Source organism: Capricornis sumatraensis, chromosome 9 (genome assembly GCF_032405125.1).
Source record: "Capricornis sumatraensis isolate serow.1 chromosome 9, serow.2, whole genome shotgun sequence".
Taxonomy (NCBI): Eukaryota; Metazoa; Chordata; class Mammalia; order Artiodactyla; family Bovidae; genus Capricornis; species Capricornis sumatraensis.
In genome coordinates, this window is record NC_091077.1 from 60,488,981 (window position 1) to 60,512,171 (window position 23,191).

At 34.5% G+C, this 23,191-nt stretch overlaps 1 protein-coding gene across 5 annotated transcripts in view; it reads right to left on the reverse strand.

Moving 5' to 3' along the window:
- Nucleotides 1-3,592: 3,592 nt before the first annotated feature.
- The window catches only part of CSNK1A1 (casein kinase 1 alpha 1), a 48,269-nt gene continuing 28,670 nt past the window's right edge, over nucleotides 3,593-23,191 (reverse strand). The window contains exons 4-11 of one of the 5 annotated variants that reach the window (XM_068980239.1): nucleotides 22,741-22,839; nucleotides 20,288-20,371; nucleotides 16,305-16,444; nucleotides 15,351-15,429; nucleotides 14,555-14,629; nucleotides 12,427-12,533; nucleotides 11,285-11,397; nucleotides 3,593-4,223 (exon numbers count right to left, since the gene is read on the reverse strand). In XM_068980239.1, coding sequence (XP_068836340.1) covers nucleotides 4,216-4,223; nucleotides 11,285-11,397; nucleotides 12,427-12,533; nucleotides 14,555-14,629; nucleotides 15,351-15,429; nucleotides 16,305-16,444; nucleotides 20,288-20,371; nucleotides 22,741-22,839 — 705 coding nt within the window. In that variant the 3' untranslated portion in view covers nucleotides 3,593-4,215. Of the gene's footprint in view, nucleotides 4,224-9,282; nucleotides 9,318-11,243; nucleotides 11,398-12,426; nucleotides 12,534-14,554; nucleotides 14,630-15,350; nucleotides 15,430-16,304; nucleotides 16,445-20,287; nucleotides 20,372-22,740; nucleotides 22,840-23,191 lie in introns of those variants that run through there. The other 4 variants (XM_068980237.1, XM_068980240.1, XM_068980241.1 and 1 more) reach the window with 4 other exon arrangements.

Genomic DNA, 23,191 nt, shown 5'->3' on the forward strand with positions numbered 1-23,191 from the left:
CACAATAGAAAGTTCCAGGTTCATTTTGTACATTCTCTGCTCTAGCCCTGAAGTCAGACATTTCTCCAAGCAGCCATGTTTTCTTTTAGTATTTAGAAACCAAGACTGAGGTCTTACATGTGCTGTGACTGCAGTATCATGCCTTCTAGGCCCTCAGTGAACACAGCTGGCAAGTAAAGGAAACATTACATGGATACACACAAATACTAAACTCATAGAAGATAAAGGGTAAGGAACTGTCCCCAGTTAAAGAATGCCACATACACAAACCAAAGCAGATACATGGTCCTTCTGTTGGATCCATGAGAGGACTCAGGAAAAGAAAGTTATCAAACATTAGGGTAACTGATGCAACTGAATAGACTGGCCTAGAAAGTTGGGTCAACATTAAACATGTCTCATTTCTTAGGAACTCTACACTTAGGTGTAAAGGATCATGATTCTGTAACCTACTTTCAAATAGCTAAGTATATGTTAAAAGAGCGAATGTACAAACATAAGTGTTAAATGGGACAATGTTAACAATTGTTGAAGCTGTTTCAAGAGCATTCTGCTTTGAATAATATCAAGATAAATTACAAAATTAAAATGCTTAAAAGCATCTCATCAACTAAAGGACCATTAACACAGGGTAAAGCCTTGATTCAGCTCATTAAGATGACCTAGCATTAAAGAAGCTCTGGCTTGTTAGTTTGAACAATGGCTATATTATTTAGTAGATAAATGGGTAATTCATCAATGAAAAGCAAGACACAATGAATCTGACCAACTTAAAATGTGTCTTGAGACAGTTGATTTCTCTAACAGCTCTGATATTGCTCAACATTTCCACTGTATACCTGCACATTTTCAAAAGCGGCCTAACAGGTCATCTCAGAATACAAAGCACTAAACAATATACCTTTTGACGACTGACTACAAAATGCATAGCATAGATTCAGGTCATGTTACACCTAATGCATTAGTCTTGGGCAGTTTCAAAAGATGAGAGGTGTACTAAAAGTCAATAAATATATTCCAGAGAAGAGTGGAAGTTATCTTTTTCTGAGGTGGGAGGGAATCCCTAAAATGTTGTGAGCAACCATAATGTGCTTATAGTCTCACTTCAAAGGGACCAGCACATCTCAGATTCATAAAATCATTGGTCAGTTATCACTGTCTAAAAAGTGACAAAGAGAAAATCTGAAAGTCAACTATCTCCCAGACTACCGACCAAGTTTTAGGAGCAAAGCTGAAAACATCTAAGATGCCCCTTTCCAAGGTTCACTCTAGTCAAGTTGCAAGAACATAATCCTGATATCTCAGCAAATGTTAGAGAAAACTAGCTCAATGGCTTGGCTTCTAAAATCCTTTTGCTTGGTATTTTTATTACAATGGAATTAAGTTTATAAAGTATAGTTTGCTCAAAACATTGCAAGGACTAGCAGAAATAGGAAAAAATCTCTTAATATCTGTTGATGGAAAATAATAGCAAAAGCAACCCTCCAAAATTCCACTCGTAGGCCATAGGAGCATGAGCACATCCATGTGGGAGGAGATAACCAGTCTCTCCCTTCATATATTTTTATTTTCTTGTTATACCTTCCCAAAACAGAGACATTCAACAGTAGTTAGAATGGCCATCTCCCAACATTTAAAAAAACTGCACCCCCCAATGGGTGAACAAAGTAAAGAGTAGTAACCTAGAGTTCAGCTGAGTAAGCCACTGCGGAGCCTTAAGTGGTGAGGTCTTCCAATTTCAGAGTGATGTGTCTTCAACTTGTATCATCATTTTAGTGGAAAAACATAATTTAATTTTGGTGAAATGAGATTCATCTCCCGACAGGATTAGTAACAGCATTCACTGAATTTCACATTCTTCTTCCGTGAACTGTGAAGAAAATGAATGGTAGCTAGAAGATCAAAGAGATTCCAACTCCAGCTGCAGATGGAACGACAATATACCAGGACAAAAACACCTATATTTTGATTTACAAAGCTAACAGCAGTTTTAAATCTGCAACTTAATTACAGACCAACTACACCACAACCTTTTCAAATGGCAAAAATACAAAAAAGTTAAGTGTTACAAAAATATTTCAGAAAAAGTGCATAGTCTAAGTGCATAGTAAATAAAAGCACTGAAAAATATCTTGCTAGAGGGAGTTCAGCTTGGAAAAGTTATTACCAAAGCCAAACATTTTTATTTTACACAAACTATACTCAAAAATAGCTTTATGAGACTGATTTCTGGCTAAAAGTATCAAAGGGTTTATTAGTCAAGAAACAAATACCTTAACCAACACGGGTGGATAGAAAGAAAACAAAGAAGCTGCCTACCCCAAAGTTCATATTCATTAAGATTTCTGCAGTATGATGGTGCTAATATATCCTTTAATGGCAGAATGTGGTAATCACTGAATTAATTATTGCTAATGTAGTTTTCAAATTAAAAAAAAAAAGGAAACAAACCTGACACAATCTGACCAAACACGTGTCAATTTACAATTTCAAGGTTATTTTTTACAAAATACCTACATTTACACAATAGGTCCCTGGCAGCATTTTTAGACAAGTTTTTAAATTTATTCTGACATGCTATTAATGAATAAATTACACTAACTTCCCTTGTGGCTCAGCTGGTAAAGAATCCGCCTGCAATTCGAGAGACCTGGGTTCAATCCCTGGGTTGGAAAGATCCCCTGGAGAAGGGAAAGGCTACCCACTCCAGTATTCAGGCCTGGAGAATTCCACGGATTGTGTCCATGGGGTTGCAAAGAGCTGGACACGACTGAGCGACTTTCACGCTACATTAACGAATTAGTCATGGAAAGCTTTTCTTTTTCTTGGGTCAGAAAAAGAGCCACAGTAAGACTGAGAGATAAACTGCAGATAATTTATAGAAATGGGTGGGGGCTGGGGAGGATCACCAATCACAAGAATCTCTCATGGTATGCTCTCCAAGATTAGGAGTCAATCTGCCCAATCAACCAGGAATTTAAAGAATAGCTTCATTTTATAGATAAACCCTTTAACGCTTTCATTCTTATTCAAAATCAGTCCAGCTGTTAGTCTGAAGCTGCAGAAGTTACAATACCAAGTCCTGGCAGCTGCTGCAGCACTAGGTATTGTGTCTGCAAGTCACTAAAAAAAAGAAAAATGAAAGAATGCCTTTCCGCTTCAGGGCAAAAAATTTTTTTTAAATAAAAAATTTGAGAAAGTTATGACAGTAAATCTAAAATGATTTGCAAAAGAATATTACATAACAAATGGTTTGAAGTAGTCTATTAAAAAATTGGGGAGATTTTGATTTCATAGTGAGTCAGCAAGGCATTTTTTTGTTTTTTAAAAAATCTCATTTCCTTACAGAAACAGTTTATAGTTTTTAATGAATTTGTAAACAAAAAAGCTCCCATTTCAAAATAAAAACAAAATCCCAGATCATATAGATGTTTACAGTGATTACATTTATCTAAGCAACATACATACATGTTCAGTTGTAAGATGTTAACTAAATTTCTGTGACAAATATGCGCGCTTTTTTTTAATACCGAGAACATTATAGTTAATGCAGAGTCCTAAGGATAATCTAGTAGTCACTAAGTTTTTCTTAAAGTCTTCACTTTAGATGCTGTTATTTCTAGCACAGGTAAGCAGGCAGAGTCTCTCATATGCTCAAACACTGGAATCTTTGGTTGCTACCATATCAGCTGGCTTGCAAACAAGAAGCCAACCATTTTAAGAATGTTTTAAGTGAACAACTTGCAAACCCCAGGGATGGATAAACCCTAAGAATGCACAATTGTGAGCATTTACAACCATCACAACTGTGGCTGAAGACTGTTCATGCCGTTCTTCTGAAATGAGATCTCAAAGCAGTATAGTTCAAAATAAAAGATTTTAACAAAAAATTGGCATATGCACAATTTCTCCACCAATTTGTGTGTGTCAACCATTTAGTGAACTTTTCCACTTGAAAAAATGCAATAGAAAACTGACACCATGTTTCACTATCTCAGTTAATATTCACAATTACAGCGGCTACAACTCAGGACACAGCATCCATCACCAATGCTGCCCAGAGCCAGTTTATACTGAAATTAAGTTCTTTACACCAAATAAATGGTTGTCCACAACCACTGGCTAGTGTACATATGAACTAAAATTTCTAGATTTGGGGAGAAACAAATGCTGCTCCGATCATCTGCTCTGCTTCTTCTGTTCCTTGATTCATGCTTAGAAACCTATTAAAAAAAAAAAAATCAAAACAGAAAAACAGGTTAAAATCCAAGTTAAGTACATTTTCTTAACCACACCCAAAGTAGGGAAATAATTACTTTAGAATGATACTCATGCTATTTTCATCTATTTGAAAATCAACAGGTCAGGCCAACTGTTTAAGAAAACAGCAAACTTCTGTTCAGGATGCCTCTAGGCAAGAGTGGTATACAGTGAATTAAAGCCTTCTAGTCCAGCATACAATTCTCAAGATGGAGAATTAGTGTTACTTCCAATAAGCCTATTCACTTTATTTCTGTGTTTTTAATACCTAGAATACATTATATGTGTTTGTCAAGTTAAAAAAAAAAAAGGTTGCTTTATCAACTAGAAAATATAGTTTTAATCACATTATGATTAAGAACTTTTCTGTACGTTATTTCTTTTATGAATGAGGGACAATAGGCTTTAATAACAAATGTATTAAAAGCACAATTATCTGAGTTATTTCACTGAATACAAATCTGGCAATAAGTATACGTTTTTTATACAGGAACCATAGATCTTTAAAAATTATCAGTTACATTAAAAACACTAGTTTTTACCACTGATTTGATGTGTAAAAATGAGTGACGCCTTCTGGCTTTACTTCAAGCCTCCCCACTATGTAAATATAACCCTCCTCTTTCACAAATTAGACCTTAGGGCTACTACATAAAGGCAGGCTTAAATAGGAGGAGGCTTCAGGTATCTAATTGCCATATTCTACCTACAGCTGAAGAGAATCAGAAGAAATAGGTCTACCTCTAATGCCTGTAAGCTTTACCTGTAGCTAAAAGGAATATACTATCTCTCAACATTAGGAATATCCCATCAGCACCTTCTCTCACCTAGAGGCATCAATGCCCTCTTGGTCCAATCCCTCCTCTTAAAGCCTATATATATATATATCATTCTAGCTTACTCCATTGACTCACTTCCTCAGCACAAATTGTTTTGCCAATCATAAGCTGGTTTTTTTTTTTTTTGGTACTTCTTTTTAGGACCATCTCCGACAGGTTTTGTGCGATAAATAAACAGTTCTGTAATTTACTTTTTCTACATACATGTCTTTGTTTTTTCATTTAAGGGCAGAAAGTCATCTTTATTCACCTAAAAACTAGATTGTGACAAGCTCTGAAGACAAAGATGTACTTTGTCTCTGCATAATGCCTAACAACAAAATAGGTGTGAAATAGGCGTTTGCTACCCATCCTAGTACTAAGTTCACAAAGTAAATGCTAAAAATGAAAGATAAAACTTTCTGAAAATGTAGTTTATCACAACAAATACCACCTTGCTGATGCATATTAAGCAGGATTAGCAGTATAACCACAAAAAGGCTGTCAGATCAAACCTGAATTAAAAAAAATTCTGACCATAAGCTTTAACTTAGTTTCAATGCTAAAATACAGAATATTTTGAAACAAATTGAAACTATGGGTTAGCTAAATAGCAATAAGCCTTATCCTGATGAGTACTTGATGGCTTCAAGTCTTGAAATTATTTTTTTTGCAATTATTGAAAAATACAATAAAAATGTTTTCACAGCCACTAAGATTGCTGGGTCTTCATTTATCATAGCTTCTTACACGATTACATTACAGTGCATAATTTAATTACCAGTGTCCCCCTTACTTTTCAAAAATTCACTGTATGCCACTTGATATAGGAAAGATCTACATTAGAACCTATTTTAACTAACCAGAAGAAATTCAAAGATATTTTGCTTTTACAAAAAAAAAAAAAGGCAAAATCAAAAATAGTGTTCAGTGTTTCACAGCTGATCTAGAGGCAGTATGCACCTTGAGTAGTAAGAATGGCACCACCAAGTTCTTTCCCTGGGAACTGCTCTCAGCCCTTAAACTGCCACAGCTCTGAACTGTGTCAGCTAGCATCTAAGCATTATCTCAATGTATCAGCAACATTTATCCTAAGCTAACTGTTTTTTCACTTTATGCCATTGTAGCTTTGGAAAAGCTTCAAGAACACCCTACTTTCAGGTAGAGGGCAAACCTGTACTATGCTGAATATCCAAACAGCTTTAAAATAAAAACCACTAACAAACTAAAAAGAAAAGTTACATCATCAGTCAAAATATTAGAAAACTCTTTTGTCTTTAATAAGGATAAGAATTATATCTGTTCATCTTTTTAATCTTATATTTGAAGAACTGTTGGGTTAATTAATGATTACAATTGTTTAGGGACTGGTTAAATGCTGGCCTAATAATATTCCTGGTAGAAGAGAGGAGTCAAATCCAGATTCAACTCTTCAGACGGGCCAATGGTAGGATGTTCCATCCAGATATAAATGTTTCTCCAGTGAATTGTCCTAAAATGTTACAGATGTTTGTTTAGGAAAAATCTCAATAGGAGCATTCAGCAGGTATTCAATCTTCAAGTATTCTTTTCCCCAGTGTGCATTAGTCCTTGGTTTGTCTTGTAGTTGTTCAGGTGGTGTCTCCTGGCTTCTGAAAGTCCAAAACCCATCTTCATTACAACAGTTAAAATAAGGAATGAATCCATCTGTTCCTAAAAAAAAAAAGAAAGAGGAGGAGGGAAAAGTTAAAACAAGGCTGGAGGACTGTGACAAATTCAGGAGTTAATAGCTACATTTAAGATTTAACAAATCTGCAAAACGAGAAAATATGCTCATTTGTATACAATTAACAGGAGAGTCTATCCCTCAGTCTGATATCTGAAAAGTATATATTTGATCCCATTTGTAAATTAACTTCATATGAACTTGACTTTGTTTTTCAATAGAATCACAAACTAGTTTAAAGAGATATTTATCTAATACTAAGGCTAGGAAGTTTGTGATGAGCTTTTAAAATTTAGAATTCTTTAAGACATTACTTTCAAAAATTGACAAAAAAACTGACTATAGTATTTATATTCACTATGAATGCCATTTATATTAATGAACTTTTTCCTTTTTCCTATAATACGCTTGTGTGGTTTTTTTTGTTTGTGCACAATCAGAATCAAGCTTGGAGAATTCTGAATCAGACTGACAGTATAGAAGTTAAAGAAAAAAAAAACTTCAAAGAAAGAAGAGCTACAATAATTCTTCCTTTTCCACAGAAAGCTAAAAAATGTATTCAGTTGGGAAAGATAAAGGACACATTCTTATTACTACAAACAAAATAGATGACAACTTGGTATAGAGGGTACACATCATCCTTACACTGCATTTTAAAAAGACTGATGATCTGATTTCTTGTCTTTTCTTTTACACAATTAATTCTGCTACAGATTTTGAAGGATGTGAATTTTAAAATACCTGTTACAACTGATTGCTTCCCCAATTGGTAGATGGTCTGCATTATACACCACAGAGTCGGCAGCACTGTGCTCTTCTAGGTCTTCTGACTGTTGCTCTAGGTCTTCTGTGGTTTCCAATCTGACAAGTTGAAAAGTTTGATAGGTCCAGCAAGCCTTAGAGATGTGGGCTTTAGATCATGTCAAATCAACTCTTAAGCAATCATCTTCATTTCCTGTTGGGTTATTTGGTTCTCTTTTCTCCAGCTTTATTGTCCACGGTGAAAAAAACACCTGATAAAAATTTCAGCAGCAGCTGAAACTGATGCAGCTCCCTGCCACTCCTTTGGGATTGAGAGTATTCAGAGCAAAGCAGTCTCTTCAGATATTTCAAGGTCTTCCCCTGTGATCTGGTTTACGTTGCTGAATGACCAGCCACGTTCCTAGCAGCAATTGGTGAAGCCAGAAAAAGTTAAACTGGACATAAATGGTAAGTGAAGCCCAGTAAATACTGGAAGGCAATTCAAGGAAGATTACGGACGTGTAGCATAATGTGATGGGAAAAGTATTTCTAATCTATTAAATGCCAACCATTTGACATCCATTTACACTATGATACAATTATGCTTAGTAGCCAGTGGAACAGTAAACAGATGGGTTAAGATGATGAGTATATTAGAATTCTGAGAGGATCCACCTTTGGCTTCACTACCTTCTGCAATTTTCCCCATCTCTGCCCTATACTAAAGAAACAGTGAACTTAGGTGAATTCTGAATGTTCTAAAAATATTTCTCTTTCCTTTACTATGTCTTAAATGTCCTTAAAAGTACCTTCCCTATAATCAATACAGTTGAAGAAAACGGAGTGAAAAAAAAAAAAGAAAAGGGAGTGGAAATGCATTTGGAAGTGTACCAGATGTAAATCTTTTCTTTTCCTCTATAATGTGTATAAAAACAGTAACTGTAGTCTTGTGGCACCTGAGCGCTTAAAAACAGCAGCAATCACAGTCAGCTTTACAGGAGATGCCTTGTTTCTTAGTCTTTCGATGGCCTTTGAAATGGAGTATTTCAAAAGATCTTTTCTTTACAAAAGTAAATAGAAGTCTACTACACATAGGAAGTCCATCTTAGCTAAGTCAGACTTTGAAGTCTTTGCACATTCTTAGGCAACTGCTAAAACAAGTTATAGCTTTTGATGGAAGAAATACTAGACGTGGATTTTTCCAATATTATTATATAAAACATATTAGTAAAAGCTACTATTTGGGGGATTCCCCCCCTCCCAGGAATGCATGTGCTTGCAATACAGAGATTTACCTAAAAACTTACAGTAGGGAATCCTAAGATAAGAGATGCCTTCAAACACCTTTATTACTTAGAAACTCCAGGCTTCACAGGAGATTTCTTACTGGATGACCCAGATAACGGAACTGTGGGTAGAGGTTAGTTAGGGGGAATAGAGTCTCCATTTCATGCCACCTTCAAACATGCGATGCTTTCATGGCTTTATATATGGATGGGTTTGTGTAAGATTTGGTTAGGGCACTAAGTTTTATATCCCAAATAAAACAAGTTAAAGAATTTTGTTCTTAGTAGTCTGTGGTGGTATGGGGTATGTTTTATGAAACATCCATGTCTGTGTGATATTTGTATAACCCCAGTGTCTAAGAATGCTATGAAATTTTTACAAGATTTTAAGTTGCTTTTATGAAAAATGGCTACAATACAAAATAAGGATCAAACTTCAGTTTAATTACAATTTTTTTTCCAAGGAAACATACTAACTCAGCGGATCCAACTTCTCATCTTTTAGACCTGGATAAGGCAGGACAAAAATTCTGCTTGTTTATTGAGTAAGAGATACAGTAAACTAACAACGAAACTAGCTCAAAATAAGGTTATTCTTTCTGAAGGCTGCTGAATGCCTGAAATAAGATGTTCTAGGTCAGGTAAGATTTCAATCTAATTTTAGTTCTAGAAACTGCAACTTGTGATGATCCTATTATCCCAGCTAGCTTTAGGCAAAAATTTGTTTCATTTTGTAAAAAAAGCACAAATACACTAATACACTGTAGGTGTCAGGTCCTCATTTAGAGAGTCTTTGTGGTCTTACCCAAATGGCAGAACCACTTCTTAGCAATACCAGCTAGCTAGCTACCTACCTCATTAAGAAACTGTTGACACTATGATTAGAAAGGGACAATTAAATCCCAACTATGATGCAGAGGCAGAGCACAGGTCGAGCACTGGTGTTTGCCATCTCTAAGAACTCCCACTACATCAAACTTTCAACTCCGGATCCTTCCCAAATACAGAAACATGGAAGTGAACTACCTCAACTTCACTCTAGTAGATGAGCTGCTGGGATGAGGATGACATCAGTTAACTATACTACTTGAACAGTATCCTCAGATTAGAGCCTGTGGGCTTCCCTGGTGGCTCAGAGGTTAAAGCGTTTGCCTGCAAGGCGGGAGACCCAGGTTCAATGCCTGGGTCGGGAAGATCCCCTGGAGAAGGAAATGGCAACCCACTCCAGTATTCTTGCCTGGAAAATCCCACGGATGGGTCGCAAAGAGTCGGACACGACTGAGCGACTTCACTTCACTTCACTTATATTACAAAATTTTTTAAATGCAACACTAATAACACAGACCAAAGAAAATCAAGTTCAGACTAGAGCAGTCATTCAGAAATTACGTAATTAGAAACAACAACAACAAAAAACCCCAAACAAACCTTACCCACCCACTACACTTTTAGAAAGTAGGCAGGTATCAGGAGTTAAGACCCAGAAAGGGGAAAAGAAAAACAGACAGAAAAACACAGGAATTGAACTGTGTGGCAACAGTGATAAGAAATGGTACTGTGTCCTAACAGTTCTACTCCTTAGAAGTACTAACAATGCCAGAGAAAGAGAAGGGAAATAGACTAGCGGCCAAGCGGCATTCGCCCCAGTTTTCCTTTTTTTCCAATTTGCAAGGAGTTAACTGCAGAATTCAGTTCTACAGTAGACCCCATTTAGATCTTGAATATTTGTACAATTTAAAAAACTGAAGCCCTAAGGAAAAAAATCATTTTAAGAACACATGTTGGTAAATAGCAACTAAAAACAAAAGAGATTTATTTTTGTGATGAGAAAGGATGTGTCGAGCTTTTCAGTTATTTGAGCATTTAAGAGAGTAAATGAGGTGCTCTGCAACTGAGAAGACAGACACTCCAGGGGCAATGCCAGACTCTCCCCTTGAAATTAGATCATGTTCTCAATGTTCCATTTTAAATGCTAAAGCATTAACATGCAGAAAATTCTTAACACTGTTAGTTGAAAAGTCAAAATACCATAGCTAACCAGATTCATTATTAAAAATCAACAAGTGTTAGGTCTAGGATTTTGGATTGATTGATTATACCATATTCCCAACACCGAATGTTTATTTTGGTAAGGGTTAATGAATGAGTAAAAAAGATGCAATTGTTAAAAAATGACCCAAAATCCCAAGAGAAATGATATAATATACACACATATATGTATATACAAATACATATACATATATATATGAACAAGGACATTTGGGATTAAAGTTAGTAGTCAAATTTTCCAAGGACGTCTTTTTTTAACAACAAAGAGCCAAATTTTTATGTATTTTAAAACCACCTCCTCGATCTAACACTGTTACAAATGGATGAATTACCCAATTTTGTGTTTAATTTTTTTTCCCTGTAACGTCACTTGGTTCTTGGCTACTAACCTTTCATGTTACTCTTGGTTTTGTCAGTTTGCTTGCCTGTGGGGGTTTGGGCCTGCTGACCCTGCCCACTTGAAGAGGCTGCCTGCTGTGCTGCTTTCTGCTTTAACATTGTCCAATCAAATGTGTAGTCATATTGGTGATTCAGGGTCCTAGAAAATGTAAAATTATATGTTAATCCATTAACAACAAGGTCCAATTTAAATGCTCTACTGAACTTTCAAAACAGTGAGAGCATTTTTTTTCTTTTGTGGTAGCTCCTGTAAGATTTCTTTCCCTATAGTTGACTTCCTTTTTGATTATTTTACTTTTTACACATTTTGATTGGAGGGAAATGTCACCACTTTGGTCTGCTGTATTCAAGAATAATTAAATTCTTCCCCTTTGCAAAAAGAAGCTGCTTTTGAACTTTTTTGAAAGGAGCAGGAGAGTGGGAATGAAGGGCAGCATGAGGGAATTCCCCAATTGTCCAATGGTTAGGGTTCCGTGCTTCCACTGCCAAGGGCAGTTCTATCCCTGGTTGGGAACTAAGATCCCAGAAGCTGCTCTGTGCGGCCAAAAACAGGAGGGCAGCATGAACAACAAAAATACTGAGTCAAGCTATCAGTTATCTGGGGGAATATTTATAACAGACGGTATCCCGTGAAGACAAATCAGAGTAGACATGGAACTGTTAAAGTTTGAGAGAGAGACGTCTATGCTGACTTTGTCCATGCAAGACTTTTGTAGGATTACAGCATTATCCCTAATTCTTCTCTTCCAACTAAGATTTTTGAGTCATATGTACTTTATTTTTCCCTTTTGTTCAAGATCAATTATAGGTTGTTTACATAGGGATCTGAGTTTGGGCCTACCTCTACAGTATCATAAATTTTGTCCGATATTTTAACTGTTATTCATTTTGGTATTAAACAGGATTCTCTACCAAGTTGGAGAGTCCCCAGTTCAACAACAGTTACTTGTATCTAATACTTACAATCTACTTTGAGCATGATTCAATGGTTTCTCCATCCGAAACTACAACACTTCAAGGACACTTAGAAATAGAAAAATGTCAAACTCAGTTCCTTAACATTTCATTACTACTGGTTAGATTGCTTTTATCTGCTACTTGTCAGAACAGGTACATTGAATGGATTGAACTAATTTCCCTCACCGGAGTTTACAGTCTTAAAACTGACCTGAAAAGAATGCGGAATAGCTGCCTCAGGTACATGTAATCTGGGGCTTCCTCAAAGCGCAGCCCACGACAATAGTTTAAGTACATGGCAAATTCTGCAGGAAATCCCTACAAGTTCAAGAGTTAAAACATAAAATTAAAAACAATTATATGACTTGTTATCCACATGAATTTAACAGAACTTCATCATCCAGACCACCTTATTATGTATAGGTAAAGGAAATGTATATCCTTTTCTTACAGTACCAGGTTCTTAAATAATTTAGATATCACACTTCTTAACCTATTAGTTTATCAATGTCCAGTAATTGGATGGCAACAAAGAATAACTAAAATGAGGCCTGTAATGTTCTTTGCCAAAACTGGACAATTAATGGGTGTTCTTTCTCCATTCTGAAATTACTTTTAAAAATAGTACTATAGACCTATATTAACAGAGAAGTAAAACCACCAAGAGTGTAATCAATCATACAGAGCAATCAAAATTATGATACAGATCAATCCAATGCTTCATCCTATGAATCAACTGGGTTTATATATTTTTTCCCATAACTGTTATCATATTGCACATATACATATTCTCCTTTCCATCAAAAGAAATCCATTAAAACATTCTTCTATATTATTTCCAACCTCCCCATGAACTATTTAGAAGTTCATAGCTGGATATTATTTGACCTACTGAATATATCCTAATTAACCTGTTCCCTATAATTCGACATTTGGAGTATTCCAGTTTTTCTCTATTATACTAATAAGTACATCTATGGATATAAACTTTTTCCATGTTCGGTTTATCAGCAAAGATTCTCAAAGATGTATATAAACATTTTTTAAGGCTATAAATATTAGTCACCAAAAGGATTTTGCCACTAGGAATGTAGAAATGCAAACTATTAAAACAAAAACTCCCAAGTCTCTTCCACATGAGTAAATGTGAATGGCGATGAGTTACAGAGGTAGTCTCTTCCCACAGCCTTATGGTTTTGAGAAACTTCTCATATACAGAAGGTAGGACTGAATGTGTATACCTACAACCTTTATTTTTATTGATTATACTGATAGAAACAAATTTAACTTTTACAAAGTGCTTTTATGCTATTTCATTTTTTGGTAGACAGTTAAAAATAAAACATACTGCACAATTTAATTTTTAAAAATCTTGTAACAGGGCTTTTCACTTTTTAATATACATTCACAGTCTGTATTAATAGTGTTCCATATTTATCATATGAACTTGCTTTTACAAAAGAAAACTACCAACGTTAAGTGTTACCTGGTAAGTTATTTGGGTGAACTATAACATATGAGTATTTTACTCATTAGCCTAAAATTTATTTCATAATTTAAAACAAAGACTCTCAGAAAGGGTCTTATTTTCTCAACCCATCCCCTCTATTCCTCCAGATATGCAGAAAAGGTGAAAGCCAATTTGTAGGTGGGGAGAGACATAAAGACATCACCATTTTATACCCTTCCACAAAGTACAATTTCAACTCATGCTGATTTTTCCCTTCTACCAGACAAATATATAATTATATATTGTTTCCTAATAAGTTCAGGTATGCAACTGTCACAAAGATGACCATGTGGTCTTCTTTCTATGGAAGAGACATCATGACACAAATATCTTTCTATTCTCAACTCACAAGCTTCTGTCTATAATGTTTGAGATTTCAGAGAAATGAGCCTGATTCAAACTACCATCTATATACTACTGGACACTTCCTATTTTTGGATTGTTCTAATCTGCTTGCCTTTGTTTCCCTAACTCTTCAATATGCCAATTGTGGATATTCTTTCTTCTCTGGCACCAGCTTAGGAATAAGGGGAATGTTTCTTAATTGAATTTTCTCACAGATCGGTGAGATTCCATTAGATAAGTTTACCTGATCTCTTATTTTTCCTCTAATTTAAAATGGATCATAGCATGTAAACCAGAAACAATTATTTAAAATGACTCATATGTTCAAGTCATTCTTAAAGATACCAAGAATCAACCAAAAGTAAAGTTAAAACAGTAAACAGCTACTCAATAGGAAGTTTAAGTTCTGAGGCTGGGAAATAAAATGTTCCTTTTTGGTTTTGGATCATTTATATTTTTAAACAAATCATCAGTGTACACTTACCTTACATAAAACTTCAACGGGTGTGGACATCTTCTTTTCGCTAATTTTTTCATATTTTTGCTTTTTTGTTGCAGCCTGTGGAGAATAAGAATCAAACCACACAGACATACTCAATATTATGAAAGATTCTTTTAGTTTAACTTGTTACACATAAAAGTAAATTTGAGATTCAAGAGGAATCATAACCTAGGGAAAAGAGGAATGAAAGCATAATACATTTAAAATTTTCCCCCTAAGCTGTTAACTTTTCATATGACTTTCTGCTTCAAGAATGTTTTTAGCTAATAGCAAAGAGTGAGTTTAACAGGAACATCAAAATGTATGATTTAAGTAAAAATAGGTGGGGTCAAATTTTAAATTAGATTTCTTAACAGATATTCAGCAAGGGCAAAGGTATAAGCAGATCAATACCAAACAAATGTGCTCATCATTTAGTTAACATTAACAACTGTTGTTACTTTTCCAGTGTAAAAATATTCACATTGGATAAAGCTATCCACCCAGCACTGAGCAATGTGTCAAGCTTACAGGTGCTCAATAAATATACAGACTATTTACCTTGAAAGAACCAATAAAGTACCTAAATAGTCATTAAATTCTTGAACACAGTAATTAATCATTAATTTAATAATACAAATGTAATGGCAAAACTCCTAATTAATGGAAACAAGTAATATGTTAGGACAATTAAATAATACAGAATTACTGGATAAACTAAACTGTACATGAAAGTAGACATTTTCAACATAATGGCAACACACTAAAACAAAAAGCAGGCAATTTGAATCTGGTTTACCTTTAGTCCTTGCCATGGCAGGCTGGTTCTATTAAAGTACATCAAAACATATCCTAATGATTCCATGTCATCTCGGCGACTAGAAAAGAAAATGTAAATTTATAAGCTGAAGTTATTATGAAGAACATGTGAAAGAAAGCCAGGTATACAAGGAGAAATATTTCCAAGCAAGGAGAGAGTAATTTGGTATCATGAGCAAGTTAAAGTAATTTAAAAAAGCTCCTAATGGGTTACTTTTAAACAAAATTTTCTCATAGAATCCAAAATTATAAAATCCAACATGATCCTGCAACTTAACTTTTATAGAGAAAAAAGAATTTAGCTAAATAACTTTCTTTTCATTAAGTTCCCTAACCTGGAAGTGTTTAATTTGTCATTTCTATGCTTATTTTAAGGGACAAAAAGAAAAATGATTGACAAAAGATGAAAGTAGAAGAAAAACTAGAATTCAAGTCAAAAAAATAGAAAAAGTACAGAAATTATGACCATGTTTAAACCAAATCCTTTATGTAGGGGTGGAAGAGGAGAACAGAGGATGGTCCAACAATCAAATTTTGATTCATTAGGAATCATGTAATATTTTCCATATAAAAATAACCAATATATTCTTTCCCTAAACTCAGCTTGCATCACTAATATATAAAAAGCACAAGATCACCATTAAGGAAAAAAGTATTGTTTTTAGCTGCAAAAATAAAGTTGCCTTTACACTTCTAACTTCCAAGGTGCAATATTTCTTCCCCAAGAGACAAGTTTCAACAAAGAAAACAAAAAGGCCTCATTTAATTGGCTTTTCTGCAATGTCTAAAGAAGCAGGTTAAAGGATTAATACGTGTCTTTCAAATCTTCAGCCAAGAGACATCTTTAGATATTGTAAGAAACTAATTAAAATATTTCAAAAACCCATAATGGCTTTTGCTATAGATTTGATAAATGCATTCATTCCAAACTCACCTTTGTTCAATACCAAGATGCGCATTGATGCTAGCATACCGGGCAGTGCCAGTGAGATTTTTATCTTCTCTGTATGGTATGTGTTGCCTTGTCCTGTTGTCTCTGTACTTTTTGGCCAAACCAAAATCAATAAGGAATAACTTTAAAAGAAAATAAAGAGACATTAGATTCCCAAGCTTACTCAGTCAAACTGCTTCTTATTTATTAAATGGCATTTATTCTATTTTGTTCAACCGTATCAAAATAAAGCATCGTAAGCAGAACAGATAATGAACAAACTTAACATTCCAATAAGCTTTTACTAGACCTCATCAATAAATCAGGTTTAAAAAAAATACAGTTACATCAAGCAGTTGATCCCTGTCAGCTGAACAATTTCACAGGCCCAAGCTCATTAGACATTCAAAAGCCTGTCTCTGGAACCTCCAGCATAGTGGACAAATGTACACGTGCTTGATAGCAGAGTTGCTGACAAGTGTGCTGTGTGCCATATGAAGCCTGGCATCCTGTTACTAGTGGTAAACAAGCAGGGGGTTAAAAAAAAAACCAAAAACTAGACATAAGCCACCTGGAACTCTTCCATTCTACAAAGGCCACTCTTCAGTATGCCAACAGAATGTTCATTATCTGAAATAAGACAACTCTGAAAGTTTGATATTGACAACAAAACCAGGATTTTTATTTATAATAAATGAGTACTTTAAAGCAAGCATACATTTCATTTTATTCCCAAATGACATTTACACATGTGATCAGCTTAAGCTTCTGGAAAATATAACAAGTTGATCTACTACTTAAGTCAAGGTGGCTTACAATTAGCAGCTTAAATGAGCTAACTAAAAACCAAAGTATTAATAGTATTTCAAAACAAAGTAACATTTAGTGCTGTTTCGTTTATATGATACACAGGGAATAAGATGTTCATTTATAACGTAGCTAATTTTTTGAAATAATTCAGGTTTATTCTCCATGATTAAAACTTTTATAAGAAGAACAAAAAAAGCAAAAGTATTTTTAGGGGAAAAAACCCAAAATATGTTCATGTTTACCTACCTTCTAACGCAAAATAATCTTAACTAAAAATTTTATTTAGCCTTTACCATAAAATCACTTATTTAAAGTTATGCCTACAAAATTTATTAAGCAAAGCAGATCTATGTGCTCTTATACTATGTGGCCCTACACTATTCTTTACCTCAATTTTGTACTTTTTCTTCCTATTAGGCTGACATTGGGCCCCTTCTGCTACAGTTTACAGTGTGTGATGTACTGGGAAACATGATCACCTAGTCTGTTAGGGTCTGCCTCAAAAAATAAATAAAGCAAGTTATTGATTTAAGTGGAAAAGATACCACCAAGTGTTTCTTTTAGAAAGATGAAAAATACTTATTGCAGGCAGGCACTATAATCTAGTCAGTTAGACACTGGGTAGGAAAGACTGAGATTTGTGGTTCTGTAACCATGTTAACATCGAAATACTTATTTTCATCTAGTCTACTGCAAAGAATAAAGATTAAATTATTAAATACAGATAATAATGAAAGTTCTTTAGTATGATTAAATGATTGAACAACTGAGTTACTATAAAATAGGAACAGAGAAGTTAATGCATTAAATCGCTAAGAGAAATAGGAGACTTAAAAGTATGAGCTTTAAGTTTCTTTTGATATGAAAACTGGCTCAGTACTCAAAATATTAAAATGAGCAATCTATACTTCTGTTAAGCAAAACAGAATCCATGACTAAGTTCTACAGATTCACACTGGGAAAAAAAAAAAAAAAACAAAGGAAAAACAAACACAAAAGGACGTCCACTTTCACAGCATATTAAAAACTATCTCTAAGAATTATGTGAGTTATGAATAAAAGGTGATTAGGACAGACTTTCTTCTAAGGACTATCTTCTGAGATTGTTTTCTTTAGTACTCCAAAATGGAGAAGAAAACAATAACCAACTCTGATAGGGTTAAGTCTGCCAGTTACATTCATGTCTAGATTCAACAGCTTCATGTGCAACTCAATAACCATTTTGTTAACTAGAAGACTCTGAGAGTTCTTTCCTTCCACAACTCTAAAGGACAAAATCTAACTTATCAAGGAAACAGAAATGAAACACTATCTTAACTATCTCAGTCTTAGTATCAAAGTAAAAAATTACAAAGCAAATGAATTTAAAATTTTCTCCTCCTATAAAAACTGAAAATAAGTCAGGGAAAGTAATGTCACTGATAAACAGGTATTCCATTTGAAGAGCAAAACAAATGAAAACTACTTAAAATTTTAAAAGTTTAATTCTCTTGATAATTCATTATCTAATGGTACCTATTCATGCATGCTTCTTTAGTAGCTCTCCATGCATTGAATTTAAACGAATAAAAACATACATAAATGGGAAATGTTTACATGAAACCATGTGATACCAAGGATACAACCAAAATAGCCACAGATATGTAAAAACCGAACAAGGAAAAGTCAATACCCAATGTCATAAAATAATGTATTTTTATAGGTCTGCATATACAAAGGAGACATCTAAATTCTTTGGTGGTCAAGCTGCCTTTTTGTGGATTTTTAAACTACATGTTCAAAAATTTGTGCCTGTTTTAAAGAAAGCAGCATATTCTTCAAAGGCATGTGGAAATGAGTTAATGTTGGGTATACTGAGATAACACATTTAGCAGAGGTGTATTTTCTTCAGAAATACTACTGCCAATTTCAGGTTTTAGTATTTCAACCATTTTTCTCTTCACCAGCAGTCACATTTCCTTGCCCTTTCAAGAATTCGCAGGAACACTTTTCCTTATAACCCAGAAAACCTATAAGTAATTATGCTGTAAGATGAGTAAAATGTGTGAATGTATATGGATAAAAAATAGGGCAGTAAAGTTGCCTTACAATGTACCTAATTAACCACCATTCTCTCTCTGCCCAGTCAAGACCTAGTTACCACAGTTGGTTATTTCTTTGTCTGTGAATAAAAACAGGAGAACATAGTTCCTGATATAAAGCTGGGCAGTTTGGAGAAGGATTAAATGAATGCCCAGATGATACATGTGGTTTAATAAAGAAATTACAAAGTATGCTCACACATCAAATGCAAATTTTTTCCTTTTTTGATACTTATGTCAACACTTACTTCTCAGTGTATACTACTGATAAAGATTCATTCATTCAGGAGTTTCAAAAATTAAGTACCTAGGTGGTGCTGATTTTTTAAAAATTTATTTTTCCTTGTTTATCTGAAAATTCATACAGTAAATAAAGCCAGCTTCCCAATAGTAAATGAAGAGTAAGTGAAAAGTTTCCTTACATTAAAAAAAAATTTAGAAAAATTGAGTGTTTTACCTAGCCTGCCAAACACAAATCATTAGGTTATACATCTGTTTATCTTATTTATGTGTTATTAATGGTAATTGATATCAATTATGTTATCATTGGAATGCAGTGCATTCTAGTTCCAGAGCATATAATGCTCTTTAAGCATTTTATGCTACTTGGTTGAAGATGAGAGAATTCTCATACTGAAGCAATCGATTCTAAAAAAACTAGATCTGAAATCTGATCTACACTTAACTCCTAAAGTTCATTAGGGAAGGGGAAGAGTTGAGGCAGAATATCAACATTCAGCAGTGATGCAACTCCAAATTATTTTTTAAAAATTGAACAGTCTATCTCAAATCTACCATTAGCTAAACAATATCAGTGTTAGACCAATATATCTCCTCTTGTGGATGTTAGAAATCTATACATAATTCTGTTTTCATTTAGGTTTTCTCTAAGTTTTACAAGCTTTAAGCAAAAGCCATAAAGAAATATCTTAGTAATGTTATATGTTTGCCAAGTATGTCTGAATAATGCCAACGTAAGAGTGCTTGAGCAAGATCTATATTCTCCAGAATTAATACAAACAAAAATAATCAAACAATAAGAGAGAAAAGCACATGAATTTGGGATTGAGGTTGGAATAGGAGACAGTTTCAGACCTGGTTTAATCCTGAGAAAGATGGGTCCTGAGAAGTACTAACAGTCATGCTTCTTTTCCTCTTCCCCACTGGAGATTCTAAACACTAAACAGACAATAGAGGTGGCAGTGCATCAAACAGTATTGCTTACATTGCAACAATGGCCGGCGCAGACAGGCAACACCGAGGCATTAGAGAAAGAACAGGGTAGCCAAATGCCATCCTTCTTCCACCAAGCACTGTAGCTTCTCAGTTTTCCAAATAAGAATCACATGCTTAAGAATATTTGAATTCTGGAAAGTACTCAGGTTTTTAATGCCACTATATTGTGTCACTGCCTGAAACAGGGATAGCAATGGTGACATTTGGCTCTTTAATTTTTTAATACAAAACAGGGAATTTGGATCTGCAATCTTTGGCACCACAATCTGCCCTTCCCCTAAAAAAAGATTGCACGGGGTGGGGGGAAATCTTCAGTAAGGAAGAGGTAGAAGGCATTTAGTCACCTTAAAATTTATTTTCATAAGCATGCAGGGCTGATTACTGGAAGAGTTGAGCAAATTCACTACGGTTGGAGTGACTACTCCTAAAATATCAAATTCAGAACAATTTTCCAAATAAGAAATTTTATTTAAAAAATCAACCTCAAATGCTCCCCCCACCCCCAACGCTACCCACAGATAGAAAACTACTACAACAAGCTGACCAAAGAATCCAGTCTCATACAACTGGCATATTTCAAACTACAATACAGAAAACACTAAAAACCAACTACATAAACAAACACTAACCTAAAATGTGCAAGAACAACATTCAGAATCTTAGGTAAAACACTGCACTTCTAACCCTAGGGTCTCTCTGAATCTGTGTAACAGCAAAGCAATTTCACAATCTTCTTTTTAGTATCTCTAAAAGAGGACACAAGATTCTAAAAAGGTTTACATATCACTGGGCAATCTGGATTTCCTAACACAACTAAGTGATGAATAAGCTATTTGGGGCAGGATGGGGAAGCAAAGACATTATCTGGACTATCATTAAGTTTAAGACAAACCATGTACTGCAACATCAACTTGCAGAACATGGATTACATGAGGATAGAAGGTCTTTAGCAGGAAGAAAAGGCTGGGAAATGGTCAAAAGATTAGGGTCATTCTGACAAAACTGCCTGCCAAAACTAAAACTAGCAATAGTTCAATTAAATTACCAGGTTTTAAAATAATAAGAACCTGGATGCTTCAAAGAGAGAAGCCACATAATATTTTTTAAAAAAGAAAAAAGATGCGATCTGGGAATGGCACGAAAGGTTACATATAGACTACACACCTTCTATCATTTAAAGTTCAGCTTTCAAGAAAAATAAAATTAAACTCTTAAAACCTGGTCAGACCAACAATGTCTCACGCATTAACAAATAACACCACTTCTAATGGTAATGGCTCCAAGTTGGCATTCATACAGGCAAACAAAGGTAAACATTTATAGCTAGACCTAAAAACATCAAACATTCCCTAATGACTGAATAAAATAAATAGGAATGTTTCTTCCAAAAACAAAACAAAACAAAAAAACCAAAAAAACCCCCAAGTTGTCCTGAAGTTGAGAATTTCTATCAGATCGTCAGATCATAACATGCTTAGTGCATTGCCAATGCTGCCTGTCTGCCCGAGCTCAACAATTGAAAACAAAAGCAATTCACTCAGTAAAACTAATCATTGCAGAAAATTGTCAACACAATTAGTTTCTAACTGCAATCATGCGTCACTAGCTAAAACCCAATCACCCCGTAAGTTCAACCATTCTGTGGCCCCCAATGAACACTAATTTCATTGTATGAAAGTTCATTTCACTTGTCTACACTTTCCTTTGAACAGGAGAGAAGAGGGGTGGCGACCCCACTCAACTTGGCACCCAAATAAACTGTCAAACTACTTTTGAAACAGGTCCAAAAGTTATCCTTTTGAATACACAAATCCAAGGACTGAAGAATTCTCATTATCAACCTTGCTCAGTCAGCAAATGTTAACGCCATGGTGACAGATGGGTGGGACAGTGGTTCCCACAGTGGCACAAGCACATATATTGCAAAAACCCACACTTCAGAAAGAAAGGTTAAAATCTGATATTTAGCATTCAGGAAGAAAAGTATATGGGTATATGGGTTTTTTTGTTTGTTTGCTATTCGAATGAATGAAAAATAGATACAATAATATAGATGATTACATTTCATTATAAAGCCCTTGGAATTTCATATTTCCATATAAATAACTAACTGGTTGGGTTAAGTTGGAGAGAATTTATTTCAAGTTACTAAGTTAATGGATTAGCCTTCTAGTACAATCTTTTAAAACAATTATCAATAGCAAATTCAACTATGACTTTTTTTAAAGACTTAAAAAGTTCACCAAAGTTCATCAAAGCAATTCTTGGAAGTTTTATTCTTTGTTCCTTCATGCAAAGAACATGTGACTAACCTTATTACAGTGACGCCCAATACCCATTAGGAAGTTATCTGGTTTAATGTCTCTGTGTATAAAATTCTTTGTATGCACATATTCGATTCTACTGATCATCTGGAAAAAAGAGAGGAGGAGAGAAAATCAAGTTAAGTGATTTGCACTAAGGAACAAAAGAAAGCAACATATTGTGTCTCAATTATTTCAATATGTCAATCATTTTTCCAGATCACAAGTATACTTTATTAACTTCATTTAGAGTTCAAAAAGACAGTGCTAGACAAAATTAAAAAGGACAACCAGGCTCTGCATTTACCTCCAAAATGGATATAAAGCATAACCAGCAGTTTCCTTTCAGTTTATCCTTTCAATATGAATGATTATAAACATGACAGCACCTAACCTGATAGAACTGTTTTTTTTTTAATTACAAAAGTAATAAATTTATAATTGTTCCAGCTGTTGAAAA